The 19,597-nt window shown below is 36.3% G+C and overlaps 8 protein-coding genes across 8 annotated transcripts in view; 4 read left to right on the forward strand and 4 right to left on the reverse strand.

Moving 5' to 3' along the window:
• Positions 1 to 1,883, forward strand: part of LOC142342670 (cleavage stimulation factor subunit 1-like) — a 518,885-nt gene extending 517,002 nt beyond the window's left edge. The window contains exons 2-3 of the mRNA XM_075394139.1: positions 37 to 219; positions 625 to 1,883. Of these exons, the coding sequence (XP_075250254.1) occupies positions 45 to 219; positions 625 to 1,763 (1,314 nt within the window). The 5' untranslated portion in view covers positions 37 to 44 and the 3' untranslated portion in view covers positions 1,764 to 1,883. The remainder of the gene's footprint in view (positions 1 to 36; positions 220 to 624) is intronic.
• LOC142342672 (failed axon connections homolog) overlaps positions 1 to 19,597 on the reverse strand; it is a 548,023-nt gene that overhangs the window by 521,747 nt on the left and 6,679 nt on the right. The gene's annotated exons all lie outside the window — the stretch shown is intronic.
• The window catches only part of LOC142342673 (failed axon connections homolog), a 546,280-nt gene that overhangs the window by 520,004 nt on the left and 6,679 nt on the right, over positions 1 to 19,597 (reverse strand). The window lies entirely within an intron of this gene.
• LOC142342666 (putative transporter YutK) overlaps positions 1 to 19,597 on the reverse strand; it is a 280,988-nt gene that overhangs the window by 254,717 nt on the left and 6,674 nt on the right. The window lies entirely within an intron of this gene.
• Positions 2,213 to 9,654, forward strand: LOC142342669 (phenylalanine--tRNA ligase beta subunit-like). The gene is made up of 3 exons (XM_075394138.1): positions 2,213 to 3,359; positions 3,753 to 3,968; positions 9,037 to 9,654. Exons 1-3 carry the CDS (start codon positions 2,259 to 2,261, stop codon positions 9,481 to 9,483), a joined length of 1,764 nt encoding a protein of 587 aa, XP_075250253.1. The 5' UTR covers positions 2,213 to 2,258; the 3' UTR covers positions 9,484 to 9,654.
• Positions 7,599 to 8,908, reverse strand: LOC142342143 (uncharacterized). The gene is made up of 2 exons (XM_075393343.1): positions 8,170 to 8,908; positions 7,599 to 7,957 (listed from the first exon to the last, which is right to left on the reverse strand). The coding sequence occupies exons 1-2, from the start codon at positions 8,551 to 8,553 to the stop codon at positions 7,718 to 7,720; spliced, it is 624 nt and encodes a 207-aa protein (XP_075249458.1). The 5' UTR covers positions 8,554 to 8,908; the 3' UTR covers positions 7,599 to 7,717.
• Positions 9,849 to 10,930, forward strand: LOC142342144 (DNA polymerase beta-like). The gene has a single exon (XM_075393344.1). It carries the CDS (start codon positions 9,849 to 9,851, stop codon positions 10,869 to 10,871), a length of 1,023 nt encoding a protein of 340 aa, XP_075249459.1. The 3' UTR covers positions 10,872 to 10,930.
• LOC142342145 (uncharacterized) lies at positions 13,611 to 14,592 on the forward strand. The gene has a single exon (XM_075393345.1). It carries the CDS (start codon positions 13,645 to 13,647, stop codon positions 14,449 to 14,451), a length of 807 nt encoding a protein of 268 aa, XP_075249460.1. The 5' UTR covers positions 13,611 to 13,644; the 3' UTR covers positions 14,452 to 14,592.

Genomic DNA, 19,597 nt, shown 5'->3' on the forward strand with positions numbered 1-19,597 from the left:
GACACTTTACTACATTAAATTAAAAGCATCTCTTTCAGAGTGAAATGACTTCAGGAACTACCCGATCTCCTTTGAAAGACAAGGATGAATTGTACAGATGCATAATTAGCCAGCTGCTCTACGATGGACACCACGAGCAGGCTCTCTCCTTAATCCAAGTCGTGATGCCCAACCCTGAATGTCCACCTTCTGGCCGGCTACTGAGTATCTTCCAAAAAGGTGCAGATCAGTTTGTTTCTGTTAATAAGTTGAGTTTTGTTTAGGGCAAGAATTTCACAGCCCCAATTTGGTATGGTTAGTCCAGGAATGGGATATTGGGCGAAAGCAATTATTGTAGACATTAGGCGGATTGTATTTCAACTAAAATTTTGGGGTCCTTCGCATTGCCCCCACCCCCAGAAATTAGACAACTGGGTTAAATTGGGACCCCCGAAATTCAAGTTCAATTGACACTCATGTTTTGTGGACTGACTGGAATTTTTACATGAAAAAGCTAAAAATTTAAAGATGGATAAGCGGGGATTTTTACCTCCTCTTTTATAGTTATTCACATTTTAGACAAATGGGGTTATGATATGGGGCAATGCTGTAAAATTTGCATGTAAATATGAAGTAACTGTTTAGGATTAACCGCGGAATCTGCTGAAAAAAGCGAACAAGAAAAACAGGCACAACTTAGCAATCCCCTTCTCGCACCCGGAGGAACTCCCGCCCCTACTGCCAGTTCAGGTATTGACCTGGAGTACGAAAGTGATGTACTTATCATGACACCAGAAGCTGTCAACTACGACACTGTTTACGTAACCAGTCATAAGGACCCTTGTAAGACGACGGGCTTCAGCTATGATGGCCAGTATGTTGCGACTGGATCCGTGGACGCTTCGATAAAACTGTTAGACGTTGATAAAATGTTAATCAAAGGTACCTCAGAGGCTGCCAGTGAATCGGCTGATCAGCATCCCGTTATCAAAACGTACTATGACCACGTCAATGAAATTACCTGCATTAAATTTCACCCTTTCGATACCTTCATGGCATCAGGAGCTAAAGATAAGATGGTAAAAGTGTATGATTATTCCAAAACTGCCAGCAAGAAAGCGGTACGAACTTTAGAAGATGTTGAACCAATCAAAGATGTAAGCTACCATCCTGGTGGAGAGTGGTTACTAGTTGCTTGTCGACACCCAGTTCTGCGTTTGTATAATTTGGAAAACGGTTCCTGCTTTGTCGGAGCAAATCCTAGAGAACATCACACAAAATTTGTGAATGCCGTTGATTATGCTCCCAACGGTCGACTGTATGCCAGCGGGGATAAGGCTGGCAATATTAAAATCTGGGACGGAGTTTCAAGTCGTTGTATCCAAAATATTTTGGGAGCGCACGGCGGGGAACCAATTTGCTCGGTACGGTTTAGTAAAAACTCGCGCTATCTTCTAACCGCTGGCAAAGATTCCTTAGTTAAACTATGGGAGATTGGAACCAGTCGAGATATTTTGACGTATACTGGAGCTGGATCCCAGAAAATGACCAAAAGAGTTCCGGCTGTATTTAATCATACGGAAGATTACGTATTTTTCCCTGATGAAGGCGCGACTAGTTTGTGTTGCTGGTCTTCAAGAAATGGAGAAAGAATGCGGTTGCTGCCGTTAGTACATTCAAGATCTGTTCGTTTTATTGCACATTCGCCTGTACATGCAGGTATGATGACCTGTGGTGATGATTACAGGGCTAGGTTTTGGTATGCTAAACCATTGGAGTCATAACTTGGTTGCAATATTGGTCTGGTTTTGCGGAAATAAATCTAGAAACTATTTTACGATAAACTTTTGTTCAGATGTAAACCAATTGTTGTGTTGCTTGTAATTTAATTTGTTTTCTCCTGTCGTGATGATTTGCAAGTTACTAGATGACGCTGATAGAAGGATGGCTCTCTACATCTCTACATGCAAGAATTTTAACAATATAAGCTGACAACAACCTCGAGGCTTTGAATGCAGGTTGAGAGATTAACTTTTGAATGAGCAAGTACTTACAGATAGACCTATTAGTAGTGAGAAATAGAGGGGTGGGGGTTGATTTGCCGTAAAGTTTTATGATTTCTTCAACCTTGTCTCGAACTCAAGTTCATATTTTCGGATAGAAGTGCTTTCCAAGTAATTAAAATATAAAGAAGAATCAGTTGAACCCCTCTCTGTACTGATGTATACCGACAGTAAAATTCTCAGTTCAATTTTTCAGACATTTTGATAATTTGTACAATGCCAATTATTTCTGTGGACAAAGCGATTGTAGAAAAAGAGTTGGGAGGCGACCTATGTGATGAAACACCATTTGGCGATCTTCTTTTCGACTATGGACTTGAGCTCGATGAAGTAGAGGAGGACGCCGCTAGTGGAAAAGTGACATACAGAGTGGAGTTACCAGCTAATCGATATGACTTGTTAAGCTCTGAAGGATTGCTCCGAGCGCTGAAAGTGTTCACGGGGCAGATACCAGAAAGCCCAATGTATAGACTTGTGGAACCCGCGGAACGGATTACTCTCACTGTGGAGGCTAGTACACAGAAGGTCAGACCTTTTTGTGTTTCGGCTGTACTCCGTGATGTTACATTGTCACAAGCAGCACTTGCAAGCTTCATTGACCTTCAGGATAAATTGCATCTCAATTTGGGCAGGCGAAGGACCCTAGTAGCAATCGGGACCCATGACTTGGACACTTTGAAACCCCCGTTCGTGTACAAAGCTCTGCCGCCTAAAGATATTAAATTCAAACCGCTCAATCAATCGAAAGAGTTCGATGCGGAGGAGTTAATGGAATTCTACAAATCTGATTTGGCGCTGAGAGCGTACTTGAAAATTCTAGAAGATGAGCCGTTGTATCCTGTTATTTATGATTCTCAGGATATTGTATGTTCAATGCCTCCCATTATAAACGGAGATCACAGCAAAATGAGTGTAAATACTAAAAATATATTCATAGAGTGCACAGCTACGGATGAGACAAAAGCCAAAATCGTACTTAACACCATAGTCACTTTGTTCAGTCAATATTGTTCGCAGCAATTCACAGTAGAGCCTGTCAATGTTGTGTACGAATCCTCTGGTGAAACTAAAAGTCTGCCCCAGTTTAACTACAGAACGGAGAGTGTATCAGGCGCAATGACAAACAAGAAAATTGGGGTGAATATTCCGGTCCCTCAAATGGCGAATTTATTGACTAAAATGTGTCTAAGTGCGGAGTTACAAAGTGATGGAGATACGATTACAGTGACGATTCCGCCCACAAGAGCGGATGTGTTGCATGCTTGTGATATCTATGAGGATATAGCAATTGCGTTTGGATACAACAATATTGAGAAGGTCAGTTTGCTATTTGGGAGTATACAAATGTCATGATCAACTGCCACATCAACACCTTATCCCCATAAGTATTTTCTTAGGAGTATCTTTCGAACAACTTAAAATGGGGCTTCAGGAAAACACTTCTCAATTAATTCACCTAACGTGAGAACAAAATATTGATCCATCTTGAAAACTAATCAAAATTGTTGACCTCTCAATGGATAATTTTAATGTGACGTTTTAAGATGTAATGTTTTAAGATATGTGACGTTTTAAGATATGTGACGTTTTAAGACAAGTTTTGACAGAAATGTGTTGAATATGAATTGAAGAATATTATATAATTGATGGAAGTTACCATCGGAACACCTGAAGATGTCGTATCGTCCCCTTTGACCTGGTACTTTTTAGGTGTTCCCTCCGACGAATACAGTTGCACATCAGCTGCCGGTGAACAAACTGAGTGATAAAGTGAAAGAGAATGTGGCAATGAGTGGTTACACAGAGGTGTTCACTTTCTCTCTCTGCTCCAGAGCAGACATCTCAACCAACATTGGTTACCCAACTGAAGAACAGGCTCTGAAGACTGCTGTGCAAGTGTCAAACCCCGCAACTTTTGAATTCCAGGTATGTATACCTTTGAATAAATAGGCTGTTTCCCATTCGTTTGGTACAAATTTTGGTATGATTTAAAACTGCAAAATGTTCTATTTGCTTAATTTTGTCATAATTAATCACAAAATATGTCAACTGCGATAAACATTTTATCCAAATTGATTAAATAAAACCACTTCCGAGGTGTATATTGGTTATTAATTGCCCTCGTTCGAAGTTCGAAGCAATTATTGTAATAGTAAATGGTTAATAACGGCCGTCAGCCTCTTAACGGCTTTGATTTAGGTGCCCTCCTTTTTTTACATTTCAAAGAACTTGAGTTGTATTTGTGCTCCGTCTTTTCCCATTTCACCGATTTTGAATTGTATCAGGGTGCTGTCGTTTTACGACCCGAAGAGTAGTGATGATAATCTATTTTAATAGCCGCCGTCAGCCTCTCAACGGCTTTTCACTAGGCGCTCTTTTTACAATTCAAAGAATTTGAATTGTATTGGGGCGCTATCTTTTCTTTTAAGATCTGTTAACACATTTTTATGATTTTTGAAGTCAAATTGGAGTAGTGATTTTAGTCATGCCGAAACAGGAAGTGGAGCGAAAAAGCGAGTGGTTTTGCGGCGTGACATTTTTCAGCTCTAAATTTAAAGTAGAGTGAGAAAATGGTGTTTGAACAAAAATTCGTTTTCTCGCTAGTGGTTTTTTTTGTTCACGTACGGATATTTCACTTTGATTTTTACTGTTTTTTTTCAATTTTTTGGATCGGATTTTTTTTTCTAAATGGTTTTCCATTCATAGTTCAATCCATTCATAGTTCATTCTAGGTTCAATCCATTCATAGTTCATTTTAGGTTCAATCCATTCATAGTTCATTCTAGCCTAGTGTTTTGCTTGAACCAAATGTACATTTCTCGCTAGTGGTTTTTTTGTTCACATGCGGCATTTTGACATCGGTTTTCTGTTTTTTTTTCACTAATTTTTTGATCTGATTTTTTTTAGAAATGGTTTTTACAATTTTCCGTAGGTCTATTTTTTTGCTTATTCAATGAAAATTCTTTGAATTGTACATCAGGTCTCATCCTGTTATGTTTTTAAACTTGTTTACCTCTCGTTCACATTTTTCCTTTCACATAAGTCATGACTTTCACGTTTGACTCTTGTCCTACTTCACTCACTGTTTCAGCTGAATGGATTTGAAATTCTTTTCCGTATGTAGTGTCACGTTATCAATTACGTAATGTAGCGAATACGGTCAAATAAATCCCGGTCATTGAGTCATAATGCATTAGATTATCAAAGTTCATTAAAGTGATTGCTAGGTGGCATTAGTATTATGTTTAATAGAGTTCAGTTTGGAAGCTGAATTAAGTGTAATTTTTGAATCTAACCGCATATGCAGAATTTGCACAACAAATAAGAGCACTTTGACACTTAGAAAAATTGTGTCAATTTCTATCGCTTAATTTTTTTTCTGTTGCAATCCCGAGGTGCGTCAAGTGGGTCAACTATTTCCCAATGTCGTTATGTGGCGACTTTTTTTCCGACAATTTGTCGGCTACGTTTTTGATTCTAGTTTTAATGTTTGATGAATCAAGGTTTTTTGGCTAATATTAATGGCAAATGTTTGCGTTTTACTCATCTTCAGTCTTTAAGTTTTGTTGCTCTATTATCAGTGTTTTCAGGAGCCTTAATAGATGTCTTGGCTGTTAATCTACAGTTTTTGTGGAATGCATTCTGTTTCGGCGCCCAGTGTTTTTATGCTCCCTCACTTGCAAATTATGTATTCTTAAATTGTACGTTACTATATCAAAATAGCACGTGCGTCTGGGCGCGTAAAAGCTATAAGCCAAGGAGACGAAATGAATAAAATCATTTTTTGGATATGGTTTTCTCGTTTAACTTCCTATTCAGTGATAACAGAATCTTGTTAACTTTTCAGCAATGTTTCCTTGAAATATCAATTTCAATTGCTGCTGAAAAAATTTAGAGCAATTATTGTAAACGTTTGGTTTTTAATCGAAAATTGTCGCTTGTCTGTATTGATAGAAAATTCTTTTGCTCGCGTGAGCAATTTAAATTGACTTTCTTCAAAAACAGAATAAACAGGTTATCCATACGGTCATGTCTGGTTTATCAGAGAATCAAAGGGAGAAAATGTTTGGCACTAAACCATCGAGGCAGCTCAATTTAATCTATTAGTTTGCCATTAAATTTTAGTAACGCACATGGAAAATACATACGCAATAGAAGTATGTTTTTGCAATTTACTTGTTTAGTTTTCTTGCCTACGTAGTTGCAATCCTAAGGATAAACTTGCTTGCCCTACTTAATCGCTCTCGCACTCTTAAAATCTCACTAATTACTGAGAAAAAGCATCTAATTTTTACACTTTCTTTCTCTAAAGAACTTAGAACATAAATCATAGTCTCTCTTGCTCGTGCCTTATGCCCAGCACTCGGGCAAAAGTGCCCTCGTGTCCGGGCACTAAGCTACTAGGGTGATTAAGTTTATGTTGTAACATAAATTTAAGTTGCTAAGTTCACTATAGCTGATGTTCCTCTCATTCGTTTTCTGCCTATACTTTTCTTGTATACTCTACCTCCGCGGGCACGGCGGCTGTTCTGAGACCTGATGTAGCTGCAGCCTAACAAGCCAACCAACTTCAGTTCGAAAGTAATTCGCCCGACGGTAGTGGGTTTGTTTTCTTTTTCGATAAAGTTGTCCCACAGAAATTAGAGCTGTAATTAGAACTGCGTGTTCAAGATCTCTGCATAATTTGTTGAATGAATTGAGAGTTTTTTGAACATTTTCGATAGGCAAAAACTGAAAAATGATAAAAGCATGTTTGCGTAACTTAACTTGGGCCAAAATTCGCTGACGGTGAAATTTGGTTAAGCGGAATAGAAAGTGACGCACGGCATTCTAGCTTTCTAGACTGGTGATTGTTGTATGAATGAAATTGTTTGTACTATGACCCCGGCTTTATTAGATGGACTTCTGCTTCCCAATAGATCGCCTGAGCTTCATTATTTTTTTAGTTTGCTTTTCTTATTTTTGTACTCAGATGCAGTTAGATCTAAACCCAAAGTTACCAACAATTTTGTCCATTTTATCAATGATTCAATTCTTGTATTTTGATTTTCTATCAGGGGTATTCAGGGATAAATTTTCTGGTTTTATTTTTAATCCTTGTTTTAGCTAAATGTGTTTTCGTTTATCAAAGTTAACAGTATTAATGGGAAGGTTTTTTAAATTTTCGGAGCAATATTTTGTTCAAGGAAAACTAAAGGTAGAGATATCTACCGTGGTTTTTTAACATTCTTTATATTCGAAAAAGGCTATTTGAAAAAGGCATTGAACTTTGTGTTCAGTTCGAATTCAGTTTCATTGATTATTAAAATTCAATTTTTAAATGGAGTCACTCTGTTAAACATCTCTGCTTAAATTGCTGGCTTGATGTTCTCTTTTGTGAAATCGTATGAGTCAAAATATTTTTTCCAGCAATCGATTAATAAAAAATGAGCCTATAATTTGTTAAGTTTCAGTTTCATACATTAACATTTGGGTGTTGTGAGCTTCTCAAGCTTTTTATTATCTGGAAGTGCCTACTGGTTGTATAGAGCACTAGTATAGAGAAATTTATTCGAATTTTGTATTTTATAATTTTCAATTAATCAAACGAGGTAATTGCGTATTAATTGATGTGAAAGCCCAGATCAATGGTTGTAAATTGTTTTGATCTGTCTTTTCCTGGTTTTCTCAATAATCTAAAGCGAAGATGTAGCTGCTTCTTTTGGATTTGTATTCCTCTTGTCTTTCTCTCTACATGTTAAATTGACAATGGTGGAAATGATCGCTCCAACTGCCGTTATCATTCCACTCCAAGGTACTATAAGGCTCCAACCAACTTTGGAACGTACTTCTTCCTCGAGGAATTGAGATCGATTGCCGTAGATTCCAAAATAGATTGCAGAATGCTTGGACTGCGCGTCACTTATGGCCATTGTCTGTTAAAAGAGAGCGAACACAAAAGTTTTAACAATTTTTAAAGCGAGGCTTGTTTTTGACTGAAAAACGGTTTTTGCGAGACCTCTTAGAATTTCGGATACTTTCTAGCCATTTTGAACACCATAGATTTGTTGAGTAGAAGCTTTTTCAAATGATATCAATATAATATGAAAAATTTTGTGGTGAATTATTTCATTAATTATCAGCTTGCCTGTAGTATATTGGCGACCAGCAACATGAATGCATGCAACACTGTCAAAATGGTCACATTCACGTCAAACAATAAATTCCTTGTTAATATTACTCCCGCAAGAAGTAAGCATGTCGTCAAAATTGCTGCAACGTAGTAAAATATGAACCACATCCTCGCAGCTGTCCATATTTTTGATATCGTTGTGTATGAATTACATTTATTTGTGGTGATATTACCTTCGACCTGATAAGAGCACATTTTCCACAATCCGAAACATTGTTTGCTGGACTTCTCAACTCTGAATTCTTTGGAGCAGTTTCCGAGCACAGTAAGTGCCAGACCAAGACTCAGCAGAACGCAAATTGCAGCCGTAGCAATCATTAATTGATTCCTTTTGACCATTGTTTTGATGAATGGAAAATTGTCAGTTCTTAAATTGAATCTATACGCACTTCGTTGAAATTCGAAATTCCCAGAATTGGTTTGAATTTTACTTGATCATATAGCCATCAAAGATCATATTGCGCCTTTGTGTAGTTGATAAATTGCGATTGAGGTTGATGTTTGAGACAATTTGATAATTGTAAACTGTGGCTATTTAGAAGGACAATAGTTGTCCTAATGTCCAATTGTTAGTTTTCTAAATCGAGTCTCGTAAATAAAATCTTGAGGATATCTATCTATGAACCGATTTTGATTCTCATATGTAAAATGCTTCGGTTGCATAAAAGAAATTAAATCTTAAGGCGAATTTGGTGAACCACATAAAAACTCTTCTACTTAATTAGAAACTGAGAAAGAAAAACATCACTGGTTTTCAAAGTAGTCAATGATTTTATTCTAATTCGTGTACATAAATTGAACTTTAGTTTCAATCTGTTTCAGGTTGTGCGAACTTCTTTGATTCCTGGACTTCTGAAGACTGTGGCCAGTAACCGAAAAATGGCACTCCCTCTGAAGCTGTTCGAGCTATCCGACGTTGTGCTCTTGGACACGGCAAAGGATGTTGGCGCTCGAAACGAGCGACGACTCGCTGCTATATTTTACGGGAAGTCCAGTGGGTTTGAAGTGATTCACGGCCTGTTAGATCGTGTTATGCAACTTCTGGAGGTTAAGGATGGCGATTACGCAATCAAAGAAGCGAATGACGCAATGTTTTTTCCTGGACGTTGTGCTGAAGTTGTATGCAGTTGGAGTCCGAATAACGAAGGAGATAATAAGACCTTCAATCTGGGAAAGATGGGAGTTGTGCATCCAAACGTGTTGAAAAACTTCGATCTTAACTACCCCTGCTCTGTTCTGGAGCTCAATATGGAACCATTTGTTCTATAAATTCAATGAAAAGTGATAAAATTGATCTATGTTGACGTGATTTAATGCTTGTACAATACATCCGCCTTAATTGTTTGTATTTTGCAAATATTTCTGCTAAATTAATTGTTTCGCATAGCATGGTTTAAGAATTTGCTGGAAGGATAAAAAATTTAATTATCAGTTTTTCAATCTTTTAATCCGAAGAAGCGAGAAAGAATCTTTGGACTGGTACAGTTTCAATCTGGCAGATAATAGCTTAATGCTTTCCCAGGGGTGTTAGATAAAACATTTTAAATAAGAGACAGAAGTTCTTCGCATGTAGTTTTTATAACAATCCTTTTTTGAACTATATCCATGATTGTAACTGAGAATGATTATTTCAGATGAGTAAACGGAAACTCGTCAACCCTGACGAGAACCCGAACCATGAGTTCTGCGATATCCTGAACGAGCTGTCTATTTTCGAAAGGACAGTTGAAAACAACACATTCAAAGCCAATGCGTACAAAAAGGCTGCAAGTGCAATTGCTAAACACCCAACTAAACTCACGAGCCAGGAAGAGGCCCTCAAAATTCCGGGAGTTGGAAAACAAATTGGTCTCAAGTTTGAAGAGTTTTTGAAAACTGGAACTTTAGAAAAATTGAATAAGATTAAGAAAGATGACAATGCCTCTGCAATTACTGAGTTGACTCGCGTTTCTGGAATTGGCCCAGTGGCAGCTCGGAAATTGGTAACTGAAAAAAATATCAAATCTCTGGACGATTTAAGAACGAATACACAGCTTTTAAATTACCATCAGGAAATTGGGTTAAAGTATCTTGAAGAATTTGAGGAACGGATCCCGAGGTCGGAAATGCTGAAATGGGACTCGCTATTATTGAAAATAATTGCCAAGTTAGATTCAAAATATTCAGCAGAACTGTGCGGCAGCTTTCGACGGGGAGCAGAAACGTGCGGCGATATTGATATGTTAGTGACGCATCCTGATAGCCAAGCTGTTGGATCACCAAGTAAGAAAAACAACCCGATGCTTGTTAAAATTGTGAATAAATTGGTTGAAGATGAATTAATAACAAATGTTTTGGCGCTTGGAGGATCGAAGGTCGCAGCTGTTTGTCAATTACCGGGTGAAGAGAAAGTTGTTCACAAGCATAGGCGATTAGATATTAGACTTATTCCCAGCGACCAGTATCATTTTGCGTTGCTATATTTCACAGGAAGTGATCTATTTAACAAGAATATGAGAGCGCATGCCCTTGAGAAGGGTTTCACCCTGAACGAGTATGCAATCAAACCGGTCGGAAGCACGGGGGTTGCGGGTCAACCTATACCTGTAAAAAGTGAGAAAGAAATATTTGAAATTATTGATTACGAATACAAAGCACCCGAGCAGCGGGTTTCGTAAACAGTTCGATAGTTAGGTTTTACTTGTTAAAGTTTATTGTTTAATAAAGTTTGTCTTGATGTCTTTTTTCTAATTTCTCAAATTAATGGAATGACAAATTTTTTGTCATTTTATTTAGTATTTGAGTCAATTGTGATGGCGAAAAAGCTGACAGGTATCAGTTACCATGTCAAAGGAGTGTAAAGTAAAAGTACTAAAATGTCAATGGCAAAATTCTAAATGAATAACGACGATTTGCGCTGTTTAAATTGTCCTTTTAGGTCTCCACGAGGTTACAATAAGTTTGAACCTACCAATAAAAATGGCTGTTGATTTTTTCTTGATAGTTTGAAACTTAATCAAGTTGGTTTGATGAAATTATTACAGGATTATGCAAGGTAATCGGGCCAACACGATTTCAAAATGAAAGTTTTTGAGCGGCTGTTTTTGGTACCTTGGAGCTGACACCACCAATGTTTGAAAAGCTGATGCTCTTTGTCGATTTTGGGTGCTCAGACATCTTCTTTGATCAAGAGGTACTCAAATGGGAGTATTTTGAGCTCAAGTTCTAGGTGATGAAATTTGTCAAAGCAAGATTTTAATGTCTGATTATGTTGTTTTCCTAGAGCAGCTAAAAGAGCGTTTGAAACCGCTGAGCCAAACAGCACTATAATGAAAGTGGCCCAGTACTAAGGCTTTCATTAGCTTGATTAATGGTTTTATTTTTGCTTATCAAACATTTTAAACCAGAATCAATAGTTGGTTGATAAACGTAGTTCAATGATACTGTAGTTTTTCTCTATCTTTATTGTGCTAATTTTAGCTAAATTAGTAAATTAGTAAAGAAAATAGTAAACAAAAAACTTGTTTGATAAATCAGAGCAACGCAGAGGCCAGTAAAAAAGAAAACATCAAAATAGAGAGTCGCAAGAGCTTCATGGTCTCAAGGTCTTCAAAAACAAAAACTGTAAATTTATAATTGATGCATTAGCGCAGTACCGCACAAAACTTTCATCGAAGGCTTGAGTTCAGAAAATTTGAACATGACAAAAAACATGCCCAAAACATAAAATATAGCAAATAATTACAATTCTTCATGCTTTGTAGTTCCAAAATTTTCAGTAGATGATTCAAAGCAACTATATTTTTGGACTATGAGAATTCTATTTGCAAACATAATAGACAAACACAATCAGCAACGTTAAAAAAATGAGTTGAAAAATTGGTACAATTAGAAAAAAAGTTGCTCCATTTCTCGCAGCCTAATCCGTCAGAATCGCCTTTTTTGCCACTAAAATCAACCCATAAACTTACGCACAAGCTCTAAAAAATTAGCGCAATTTTTGCTAAATTAGCTAATTTTTTAGAGCTTGTGCGTAAGTTTATGGGTTGATTTTAGTGGTAAAAAAGGCGATTCTGACGGATTAGGCTGCGAGAAATGGAGCAACTTTTTTTTCTAATTGTACCAATTCTTGAACTCATTTTTTTAACGTTGCTGATTGTGTTTGTCTATTATGTTTGCAAATAGAATTCTCATAGTCCAAAAATATAGTTGCTTTGAATCATCTACTGAAAATTTTGGAACTACAAAGCATGAAGAATTGTAATTATTTGCTATATTTTATGTTTTGGGCATGTTTTTTGTCATGTTCAAATTTTCTGAACTCAAGCCTTCGATGAAAATTTTGTGCGGTACTGCGCTAATGCATCAATTATAAATTTACAGTTTTTGTTTTTGACGACCTTGAGACCATGAAGCTCTTGCGACTCTCTATTTTGATGTTTTCTTTTTTACTGGCCTCTGCGTTGCTCTGATTTATCAAACAAGTTTTTTGTTTACTATTTTCTTTTCTTGGTTTCTTACGCTTTTGATTGAACTTTGGTTTTTTCAGCAGGTTCAACCAATAATGATAGATATTTTGAATGCTTTTATATTTGTTTTTCTCTAAATTGGTAAAGCAGTGTACGTTTGGCTCGTAATGTTCAGTTGGTCAGGTAGAATAATTTTTAATTTTTTAATTCTTTCGCTGGATGACAATTTTAGGACCTGTCCAGATTTTCATTTTTTTTCGTTTTACCTAATCGTTTACCTATTCGCTTAACATCCAATTGAAGAAACAAGCTGCTTAAATTAAATGAGTTTCTGATGACCGCCAGATTACTGTACCTCGCTGCAATGTTTCATTTTTTCGAAATTAAATCAGTTTGACGTTTCTTGTTTTTAAGTAATAAGCTGCCGACAATTAAGCAGCAGCTATGAGGAAATTAACATTGGAAATACTATCCGAGAGAGTTATTGTTATTACGGATAGCTCAAATTAAGGGCCGAAAGTCAATTGAATTGTCAAATCGGTTTAATATATTATCGGTTCAAATTTTAAATTATAATTTATTACACTTATTTTTTAACCGGTTTCCAAAGCCTTGATAAATTCTTGCTCTTCTGCTCGAAAAATTGGTGAAAGTATATTTAAATTGAGACCCAATTTTTTTGCCAAACGTTTTGCCATGTTTTAATGGTGTCTCATTTAGTTTGTCAATTTTCATAAAAAGAATAATTTCACTGGTATTGCTGTTTGCCCCCAATTGGGAACTCATCACAATTTGTCTTACATATCATTAAATACATAATGCTTTGTTTCAAAAGCTTCCTCTCCGTAAAATTTGTTAAAAGATGAGTGAGGAATGAACGTCTGAACCTTATATATGATTGCACATAACCGAACCTCCTGGTTTCAGAATATGTTTGTCAGAGTATGTTTGTCTTAACTAATTTTTATTTTAGAGTAGCACAATGAAAACTGTTCTTAGTGAAACGAGTCAGTATAATTTGAATTATGAGCCTTCTGTTAAAGAATCTCTAAAAGCAGGTCTGATTTCGAAGAAAAAGAAATTCTCCAAGTTGGACGCTGCAGCTTTCAACTTTTCCGATATGTTTTCATTCCGAGATGAAAATGACGGTAACACGAATTTGCAAAATGATCAGGAGAATGTCCCTCAAGAAAATGAAAGCAGCAATGACAAATCAAGGTTTCAGTCACTAAAGAAATCCAAAAAGTTGGCGTTCAAAGCAAGTTCTTTTTTCCACGCGAAACCATTGCAATCAAGCTCAGCGTCAAACGCGAAAGCAAATACCTCAAACTCAACCGGTGACAGTTCGACCTCGAAAAGGTACAGCTCTCCCGCGAGAAAAGCAAGAAATTCGATGCCAAAAGGTGTGCTGATAACGGAAGAATTGATATCAAGAGTTTGCAAAACAGCCGATCAGAAAGAAAAATTGGACAAGAAAGATTTCCCAGAAACGTATTGTCATCAATGTCGAATCAAGTCAGCAGATACGAAAACTGTTTGTCATTCTGAAGATTGCAACAAAGGTCGAGGGATGTTATGTGGCGTGTGCTTGAACATGTGGTACAATGAGGATGCGGCTGAGGCTCTTAGAAACAAAGAATGGGTTTGTCCATCTTGTAGAGGAATTTGCGAATGTGCTTTGTGCAGGGATAAAAGAGGACTGCACCCTTTGCCTAAAACGGTGGCGTCAACTGCGCTAATGCTCGGGTTTTCTTCAGTGAAGCAGTATTTACAATCCCGAGAGAATTAATCACATTGTCGAGGCTGTTATGGCTATGCAGATAATTGGACAGATGTTAAGGAAAGTTGTGGTTTGCCTTATTTTGTTTGTTTTATTGAGAGTTTGTGTGTTTAATACTTTTGCTACTTGAATATATTTTTGTTTGCGTGATGTTTTTATCCATGTTTTGATAGTGCATCGTAGTTAACATTATTCTGGGTTTTTGGATTCAGTTTAGATCAGGCTATAAAAAGTTGTACATCAGCTGTACTATAAGTCGCACTTATTTACTATCTCCGTAAATGGGGGTGTATGCGCTCTAGTTTTGCAATGTTTGGTGTGCTATAAGAGAAAGGCCCATTTTCTCTTCCTATCTCTTTATACATGCTTCAGTCGAAAAAAAATTTGTCAAGCTTGCAAGATTTATGGCTATTTTCCCGTTAATCCCCCCTCAAACTTATTGGCTGCATATTAACTGAGACGCACGGGTCATATTTTTACATTATGATTTACTGTGTAATGGAACGTGGTCCGCAACGGGGGCGTGCAGAATATACTCGATGGAGGGCGGGGGGCACAAATGGAAAAGATCCGATTTATGTTTGAAAGATTAGCTTGCAAGATCCTGCTGATCTTTTCAACAATTGTACTCCTTTTGTACCTGGTAGAAAACTCCCTTCGTTAAAGTCTAGCCATCTACTCTAACATAATATTACTTTTCCTACAGTTTTGATACTTTAATATCAATTTAAGCGCAAATGCGGACGGCCATGCCTCTTCTGGGACGGGCATGCCACAGCTCATAAGAGGCATGGCCGTTCGACGGCCATGCCTCTAATGAGCTGTGGTTTGTAACCTGGTAATCATGGAAACGATATCTCGCGCGATGTGAACCCAGCGACCCGCCAGTGAGAAGGGTACGTCGCTTTTTATTCCGTGTTGGACGACCATTCGGCTCATTGGTATGGCTTGGCTTATCTTACTCTGTTTAGAGTAACTCAATATGCGCATACGTGGAACGTTCTTCTAGTCTCTTATTCGTTAATTAATTGATCGCTCCTTAAATTCTTTTCAAGAATTCCCCCTCCCTTGCGAAAGGCGCTAATTGTTGAAAAGATTCGATCGTTTAACTATGTTGCACGGCAAAATCTTAGCTTGCAAGATTCTCCGAAGTTTTTTAAAACCGGAAGGTAATAAAAGTTTGGAATGAGACAAAGATTTTCGAACCATTAATCTTGGTGCTAAAAATGTGCTAAGAGATGAAAAAAGACGTAGCGTTGCAATCAAACTAAAAATATTATTTTTCAAGGCCCATTTAAGATTTTTTAATATAATGTTTTGCGTTTGCGGGCACACCATGTCCCACGTTTTTCTTTTTTAGTGCCACTCCGTGTACACCTTTGCAAAATCTCAACACACGTGCAAAAGTTGATATCATTGTGTAATATGTAGGGAGAACACAATCGTTATTAACTGTTTTGTAGGAATCAACTGATAGCGTTTTCTTAGACGCCCTGGGCCAATTTAGGTTAAAACTATTTTTTTCCAATAGCAGAAGAAAATTCAAGTTCATTGGTCGGTGCACTATTAACTAGTCAGACAAATCTTATTATTAATTAAAAGTAGAGGTTTGACTTTTTCACCCTGACTCCAAAAATTTCACTTTGACTCCAAAATTGGACCAGCAAAAAATCATTTCAGCAACTTGGAAATCTGATCGAAAATTTGAGAGATCCAATTTTTAGGATTATAAACGTACAGAAAATATTTTTATATTTACTGAAACGTGGCATCAGACAAGTTTCAATGTTTGTTCACATTGGATTTTGAGTGTTATCACTGAGCAGTAACTCAAAAGTGGAATAATCTGATTGCACTTTTGATTATTTTTGCAGGAGGAATAAGCTTTTTCTAATACTTTTGCGCCAAATAAACCTCATTTGGCTCAATGTCCAATTTTATTTGCAAATTTGTTATGATTTTAATACTCGCCTTTTTGTCCTAGCCCCTGATTTAATGGTAATGTTTATGCATTGACGGCTACAAAATAGCCATCGAAAGTTACTAATCATTGTCTGCAAGAAATTTTCATAAGGAAAGAATTTCGAGAATGGGTACAAAACTACACGTTTTAGTATATTTGTTCAAGGTTTTTGGTTGATGTAGAACTAATAGCTTAATTTTATTGTCAAGTATTGCGGTCATATTTCGTGTTTATCAGGAAAGATCATGGGCATTTAATTTCCCTAAATTAGGTTTTTTGTCTCAAAATTTAGCTCTTTTTTATAAGTTATAATTGTTACTGGTTTCAGAATTGTGAAGATTTTTTAAAATATCATCGGTCGATTTTTGTAAAGGGGCATAATGTTAATGAATCCGTCGCACGCACTTTCTGTCTTCTTCATTGAAGCTGAATATATTGACGACGTAGAAAGCACTATTTTTTTCAGTTTCATTGTTTTCATTTTTATGAAGTTTGCAGTCGTTTCTGCGTTTTTGCGTTGTTTCGTTTTTGGAGGAATTTTAGCCCTTGTTTAGTGGATCCTGATGAAAGTCAAAGGGGAAACATACGAATAGTTCAGAAATTTTAAATTTGTTTTTTGTTGCACATTAATCTTCTAATCTTTTTCCTCCTACGCATTATCAGCTGAATTTTTTACTGTTACTATATCGTTTTCGAAGCGAACTGAGCATTTTCAGTCTACTTTTGGAGTTTTTTGTAATAGTTTTAACGATTTTTTTCTTGCGATTACATGTTTGTCAAGCTCGAACTTTTTATCTGCCGCCTTTCTACAATATTTTTAAAAGAAAGCGGTTAGCGGTAGTTCTTGGCTTTATATTCACTCTGCCGTGATGGCTGTAGTCAATGATTTATTATATGGTTTCGTTTCTTTGGAGGCATTTTAGCCCTTGAACAGTAGCTATCCTGCATTTGATTCTTGATAAAATTCAGCATTCGGTCTTTTTATAGTTGGGAGAAATGGCGATTGAAATGAGTTTTATCTCTTTGTGTAGTTTCTGTGAGTATCCATTTTTTCTGTTACCATTAGGATTCCGAATTACATCTATTTTGCTTGCCGTTTTAAAGTACGAACAAGGAGGATCGGTAATGTGCGTTCACACATAATGTTCCAACCCAATCTACTTTTCTGACTTAGTTGTCAACCAAATGAAGAGATGTTCAAAAATAGATGTTTGAGTTTAAAAAGATCGTTACACACCAAAAGTACTAAATAAATTACATGATGACATGCCGCATTAAAGCGCTCAAGAGATCTGCCATTAATAAGACAGAGAAAAAACCAACAAAATAGGCCAAAACACTATTTTTTACGGCAAAAACTCAATATCTGAATATAAAAGCTCCTAGTAACGAAGTCAAAATACAATCAGATAAAACCTTTACTACACGAATTTACTTTTTCTTAACTACAGAGCAGATGGGATTTGTCCTTAATGAGACTAGGTATCAACTTATCAAAAAGAAGAAAAAATGAGGTGAAGTTCACAAACAATAGATATAAACAAGGAGGCTCGATAATGTGCAATCGGACATAAGGTTCCGACACCGCTCATTCACATTTTTGGCATAAATGTCTACCAAATGAGGAACAGATGGACAATCCCAAAAAATTTCAGGTATTTTTCAAAAAAAATGTGTATGAACAAAAAGATCGCCTCCAACACAAGTAACCTAAGGGAGTAAAAATTGCTGCTTTAGATTGATTATATCAACCCTTAATGGGAAAGCAAGTCAAGACGAACAACAAAATCAATCAACAATAACAACAAACCTTAATTACATCCGAAACTTTATGTCCATTAAAAAAACGTATTGACTAGGTCAAAACAGCGTCGGTTAAGACTGAAACTAAACCGAAAACATGTTCTTGACTAGAAAAGATATGGGATCTTTCCATAAAAGGACTTGGTAACAATTCGGCAAAAAGGACAAAAAACAGCGAAGTTAAAAACAAATTGGCTGATATTTTTTAAAGCAATTAATTGAAAAGTAGTGAAAACCACCAGATAGCAATTGAAAACATTCAACATTTTTATGATCACATACGCTTCTATAGGAGGGCATTGCGACCTGTGAATTTCCATTTTTTATGCGAATATAAAAAGAACAACAAATAGAGACAATAAACAAAAAAATCATTTAAAACTTTCCTGAACGCCAATAATTTAATATAGGACCTCTCATTAATGAGAATAGGTAGCAAAAAGAGAGAAAGAGAGAAGAGCAAAATTCAGTAATACCTTTGGATTTTTCGAAAAGAATTATTTTCAAAGTCATGAAAGCCAATAGCTACTAAATGAAATAATTAAATAGGTTAGTTTATTCATTCAAAGGAAGCGTTTGAGACCTGTTATTATTCCGAATATGTGTTACGTCTACAAAAAAGAACGTCAAATATAGACAAAATCAAAAAATAATTTCTTTTCCGCAAAAAAATCGTGTCAAAGCCAGTAATTTCAAAGCCAGTAAAACGAATTCTTTGAAACAACAATAATTTTTGTGCACTTCAACCTTCCCTCGACAACAATAATATCCTTTGTGGCCTGGCGTTAACGCGACTAGGTAACAAATAGAAAAAAGAATAAAAATGTGAAGTTAAAAATTGTTTTCTTATTTTTGAAAACTTTTGCTTTCAAAGTCATGAAAGCCAACAGCTATCAAATCAGAAAAGCTCATTTATTTCTCCATATAAAGCCAATGAGACCTGCTATTAAACAGGAAATTTCATACGACTGAGAGACATAGTAAAAAAGACAGTAAAAGACAAATGTAAAAAAAATAAATTAATTTCTTCGAGAAATGGGCGTCGAAGCCGTTGAAACCATTATCCATGGCTTTCAAGTCTTTTATGTGTTCAAGTACGCCCTATTTTGAACGTCAATAATGCAAAATTTGAACTGTCAATAATGTGATAATGGGACAAAACGAGAAAAAACGTGAAAAATTGGCCAATGTCTAAAAATAAAAAAAGAATTGTGAAATCTAGTAGTATCAAAGCCAGAAAACCAAAACTTTTCGCTTAAAACCACAAAAAAAATAATCCCATAGAAAGAAGAGGTAAAGAAACATCCTTTCTCTGCTGACGCTAAGCTACAAGTTGACCAAATTATGAGAAAAATAGTGGCAAAGTTTAATAAGCCATGTTTTATTTAA

Source organism: Convolutriloba macropyga, chromosome 7 (genome assembly GCF_964194025.1).
Source record: "Convolutriloba macropyga chromosome 7, txConMacr16.3, whole genome shotgun sequence".
Taxonomy (NCBI): Eukaryota; Metazoa; Xenacoelomorpha; order Acoela; family Convolutidae; genus Convolutriloba; species Convolutriloba macropyga.